This window comes from Otolemur garnettii, unplaced genomic scaffold, assembly GCF_000181295.1.
Source record: "Otolemur garnettii isolate 467f Iridium unplaced genomic scaffold, OtoGar3 scaffold00106, whole genome shotgun sequence".
In the NCBI taxonomy this organism is placed as follows: Eukaryota; Metazoa; Chordata; class Mammalia; order Primates; family Galagidae; genus Otolemur; species Otolemur garnettii.
Genome location: NW_003852501.1, coordinates 3,599,857 through 3,605,246, shown reverse-complemented (window position 1 = coordinate 3,605,246; position 5,390 = coordinate 3,599,857). Strand labels below are relative to the sequence as shown.

Below are 5,390 nucleotides of genomic sequence, written 5' to 3'. Positions count from 1 at the left end.
GGTCCAGGCTGGGGATTCGAACCCGCCACCTTAGGTGTACGTGGCTGGCACCTTAGCCGGTTGAGCTATAGGCGCTGAGCCTGCCCAGATGGTTTCATTGGTGAAATCTATCAAGCATGCAAGAAACAAGTAATGCCAAATTTATACACACTATTTCAGAATATATAAGAAAAAGGAATACTTACTCTCACTTTATGAGACCAAGGTATTCCTGATAACTAATATTTGGCAAAGACCTAATAAGAAAAGTAAATTATCAACCAATTTTCTTTATAAAAGTACAAAAATACTTAACCAGATAGAGCAAATCAAATCAAGCACTATATAAAACAGTCTGTCACAACCAAGTGAAATTTATCAAAGGAATAAAAAATGAGTTTGATGGTTAAAAATCAGTCAGTGCAATCTATCATACCAGTAGAAAAAAAGAGAAACCACCCGACGCACCATGGCTTATGCTTGTAATCCCAGCACTTTGAGAGATTGAAGCAAGAGGATCACTTGAGGCCAGGAATTCAAGAACAGTCAGCCTATGCAACATAGTGAGGCTCCATTATCTACCAAAAAAAGTTTTTTTTAAATAGCGATAGTCCTAGCTAGTTGATAGGCTGAGGCAGAAGGATAACTTGAACCTGGAAGTTGGAGGTTACGATGAACTGTGGTCACACCACTACACTGCAGCCTGGAAAACAGTGAGACCCTGTCTCTCAAACATAAATAAGGATCCTGTTAATACATGTAAAGTATTTAACAAAACCTTTTCGTGGTAAAACTTAGCAAAGTAGGAACAGAAGATAACTTCCTCAATCTGATAAAAAAAATAGTTACAAAAAATTTAAAGAGCATTATGCTACAAGGTGAAATACTGAATGCCTTAAGGTCAGGAATAAGACAAGAATATCTGTTCTCCCTCTTCTGTTCAGCATTTTACTGGAACTTCTAATGATAACAGCAGTGCAAGGGGAAAACAGGTTAACTTGATTAGAAAGAAACAGGTCAAATTTGACTTCATTCACAAATAATATGATTTCATGTAGGAAATCCTAGGGAACCAACACCTAAAGCAATGAGCCCTAGGTGAATTCAGAAAGATCTCAGGACTGACAATCAGTATGCAAAAATCAATTGTATTTCTACATACTAGTAAAAACATTTAGAAAATGAAATTAAGATCAGTTCTGCTTAAGATGACATCAGATAGCATAAAATAATTAGAAACAAATTTAACCAAGAAACATGCACAAAAAAACTTCAGATATTGCTGGTAGAAATAAATGGAGAGATGTAGCATATTATTGGATTAGAAGATTCAGTAGTGTTAAGATCTCTTTTCTTCCCAAATTAACCTAAAGATTCAACTTTCCCAAGGGAAATCCCAGTAGGCTTTTTTTTTTGGAGACAGAGTCTCACTTTGTTGCCCTTGGTAGAGTGCCATGGCATCATAGCTCTCAGAAACCTCAAACTCTTGGGCTCAAGTGATTCTCTTGCCTCAGCCTTCCAAGTTACTGGACTACAGGCACCCACCACAAAGCCCAGCTATTTTTAGAGACCAGATCTGGTTCTTGCTCGGCTGGTCTCAAAAGCTGAGAGCTTAGAGTCTACCCACATTGGCCCTAGAGTGCTAGGATTACAGGCATGAGCCAAGCTCCCAGCCCACTAACAGGCTTTTTAATAGAAATGGACAAGCTGATTTTAAAATGGATATGTAAAAGCAGGGGATTTAAAACACCCAAATCAATCTAGAGAAACAAGACTAAAACTGGATAGCTAACACTACCTGACTTCATGACTTAACCACACACTTACACTCCATCAATCTTTTGAAATTTTTAATAATAATAATTTTTTAAATAATTATTAAATACTAAAGGAAAAAAGACTACAAAGCTATAGTAGTGATGGCATTGTGATATTGACCTATGGCTAGACAAGTAGATAAGTAGAATATGATGAAGAATCCACATTACCTCATCACTTAATTTTCAGTATTAATAACACGTCAGTTGGTGGGGAAAGAAAAATATTTTCAGCAATGACACTGGAGCAACTGGATATACATAGAAAGAAAAATTAGTTATAAATAACCCCTGTTTCACACCATATATAAAAATGCATTTGAGATACATTATAAATTTAAACATAAAAGATAAAACCCGGTGGCATCTATGGCTCAGTGAGTAGGGCGCCGGCCCCATATACTGAGAGTGGCGAGTTTGAACCCCACGTGGCCAAACTGCAACAAAAAAATAGCCAGGCGTTGTGGTGGGGACCTATAGTCGCAGCTGCTCAGGAGTCTGAGGCAAGAGAATCACCTAAGCCCAAGAGCTGGAGGTTGCTGTGAGCTATGATGCCACAGCACTCTACCGAAGGCAACAAAATAAAGACTCTGTCTCTAAAAAAAAAAAAAATAAAACCATTAAGCTTCTTGTACAAAAAAGAAAAAAGAAATAAAATATCTTTAGGATCTAGAGTAGGTAGAATTTCTTAGGACAATGAATAGAAAACCATAAAAGAAAAAAATGATAGGTTAGCCTTCCATATTAAAAAGTTCTGCTTATTCAAAGGTACCATTAAGAAAATGAACAGGCAAGCTATAGATGGGCAAAAAGATTTTCCAAACAGTTTTCTGACAAAGGTCTTGTGTTCAGAGTATGTAAAGAACTCACATAACTTAATAATTGTTTTATAAAAAAAGAAATTTTTAAGCCAGACACAGTGGCTTACTTCTGTAATCCATCACTCTGGGAGGCCAACATAGTAAGGGGATTTCTTGAGGCCAGGAGTTTAAGACCAGCCTGAGTAAGAGCTACAAAAAATAGAAAAACTAGCCTCGCATAGTGGCACACCTGTAGTCCCAACTACTCAGGAACCTTAGGCATTTAAGCCAGCAAGTTTGAGATTGAAGTGAGCTATAATGATGCCACTGCACTCTAGCCTGGGCCATAGAATGAGACCCCCCCACCCCAAAAAAAGAAAAGGGAAAAGAAATTATTATTGGGCAGAAGACTACAGCAGGCACCTCACAAGAGAAATTACACAAACAGGTGATAGGCACTTGAAGAAGGTGCTCCAGAGGAGTCATCAGGGAAATGCCTGCTGCCACACTTTCCCAGCAGAATGTCTGATCACACTAAACGTTGGTGAGAATATGAGGGACCAGAATTGACTGTGGTAAAAAGTTTGACAGTTTCTCATAAAGTAAAACAGACCAACCTACCTCTTACTCTCCCAAATATTTACCCAAGAGAAAGTAAAACCCATGTCCACAAAAATGAGATAAGAATGTTGGTGACATCTTGAGTCATAGTAGCCAAAAACTGAAGACATGCAAACATCCATCAACAGGTGAATGGATAGGCTTGGGGCCCATAGCACAGTGGTTACAGTGCCAGCCACATATACTGAGGGAGGCGGGTTCGAACTCAGCCGGGCCAGCTAAACAACTGCAAAAAAAAAAAAAACAAAGCCAGTGTTGTAGTGGGCACCTGTAGTCCCAATTACTTGGGAGGCTAAGGCAAGAGAATCACTTAAGCCCAAGAGTTGGAGGTTGCTGTGAGCTGTGACCCAATGGCACTCTACCAAGGGCAGCACTCTTGTCTCAAAAACAAGGTGGATTGGCTCGGCGCCTATAGCTCAACCGGCTAAGGCGCCAGCCACGTACACCTAAGGTGGCGGGTTCGAATCCCCAGCCCGGACCCGCCAAACAACAATGATGGCTGCAACCAAAAAAAATAGCCGGGCGTTGTGGCGGGCGCCTGTGGTCCCAGCTACTTGGGAGGCGGAGGCAGGAGACTCGCTTGAGCCCAGGAGTTGGAGGTTGCTGTGAGCTGTAATGCCACGGCACTCTGCCCAGGGGGACAGCTTGAGGCTCTGTCTCAAAAAAAAAAAAAAAAGGTGGATGGATAAATACTGGTATATTCATAAAGTGAAATAAAATTCAGCTATAAATAGGAACAAACTACTGATGTGCAAACATGGGTAAATCTAAGGACCATTATTCTGAGTGAATGAACAATGCAAAAGAATACATAGTACTTAATTCCATTTATTTGAATTTCTGAACTAGATGAAACTGATTTAGGTGGGGGGAAAAACTAGAACTGCATTTGTGGGAATGCAAGAAGAAAGTACTAAGTGGGAAGAGACACAGAGAAACTGTCAAAATAGGTGGTGCCTGTAGCTCAGAGGGTAGGGCACTGGCCACATGTATCAGGGCTGGTGAGTTCGAACCTGGCCCAGACCAGCTAAACAACAATGACAACCATAACAAAAAAAAAAATGGCTGGGCATTGTGGCCAGAGCCTGTGGTCCCAGTTCCTTGGGAGGCTGGGGCAAGAGAATCACTTAAGCCCAAGAATTTGAGGTTGCTATAAACTGAGATGCCACAGCACTCTACCAAGGGTGACATAATGAGACACTGTCTCAAAAAAAAAGAAAAGAAAAGAAAGGAAGGAAGAAACTATCAAAATTGTATGGCTAAGATGTCCACATTCCAGTGTAAAGAAATGGCCCAGAAAAAAAGTAGGCAGAGATTTGTCTCCTGATTGAGTTGAATCTATAGATTGGGATTTAGCATGCATTTGATTCTTTTGAAATTCTTATTTTTTTTAATTTGCTTTCCATGTGAGGATTGATACAAATAACTCTGAAAGGTAGGTAGGTTTTTTTTTAATGTACTCAATTTCAAGGTACTATGTACAATGTTTTAATTAGTAGAAATGGAAGTATTTAAATTATTTTAATGTTTTATAAATGCATAAAGGGAAAGAAAGAAAATATACATAATATGTAACTTTTAAAGACCTATATCCTTTAAAATGTGGCCATAAATCTTCAGTGATATAAAAAATATACAAATAAAAATTCTCTTGAAAGAACAGGATAATCATGTTTTTATACACTGCTACCTTTAGAACATATCTATTAAGTAAGCCAGCTTTCTAAGTAGAAAAGTATAATAATAATGTTAATATTTCATTATCTGTTTTCTCCTTTGATTTTACATAGCCTAAGAAAAAATTTAATATCAGGAGTTATGATGTAGAAAGAATTTAAATTAATATTTGACAAATAACTGGTATATATTTTATAATAATTTAGCATCTTAGGGTTTTTTGAAAACTTCAGTAGGCACAAAAGTAAACTCATATTTGTAATCTTTTTAGCTGCAGAAAATCATAAGTAAACAAGATGACTTAATGACAGTGAAAATCAATGAAACAGAGTATCAGGTATGTGCAAATAAACTAAATATTTCCAAACAGTTGATATTTATAATAGTTACGCTATTCTGTTTGTTCTCATATTCCCAGATAGTTGTCAATAGATTTATCAGTAACTTTTTTAAAACACTCATATCCCTCATTAACAATTTTTCTATCAACAACAGA

General features: G+C 37.8%; 1 protein-coding gene across 1 annotated transcript in view; it reads left to right on the top strand.

Annotated features, from left to right (window-relative positions):
* Nucleotides 1-5,390, top strand: part of MICU2 (mitochondrial calcium uptake 2) — a 152,205-nt gene that overhangs the window by 120,667 nt on the left and 26,148 nt on the right. The window contains exon 7 of the mRNA XM_003796706.3: nt 5,166-5,231. Coding sequence (XP_003796754.1) covers nt 5,166-5,231 — 66 coding nt within the window. The remainder of the gene's footprint in view (nt 1-5,165; nt 5,232-5,390) is intronic.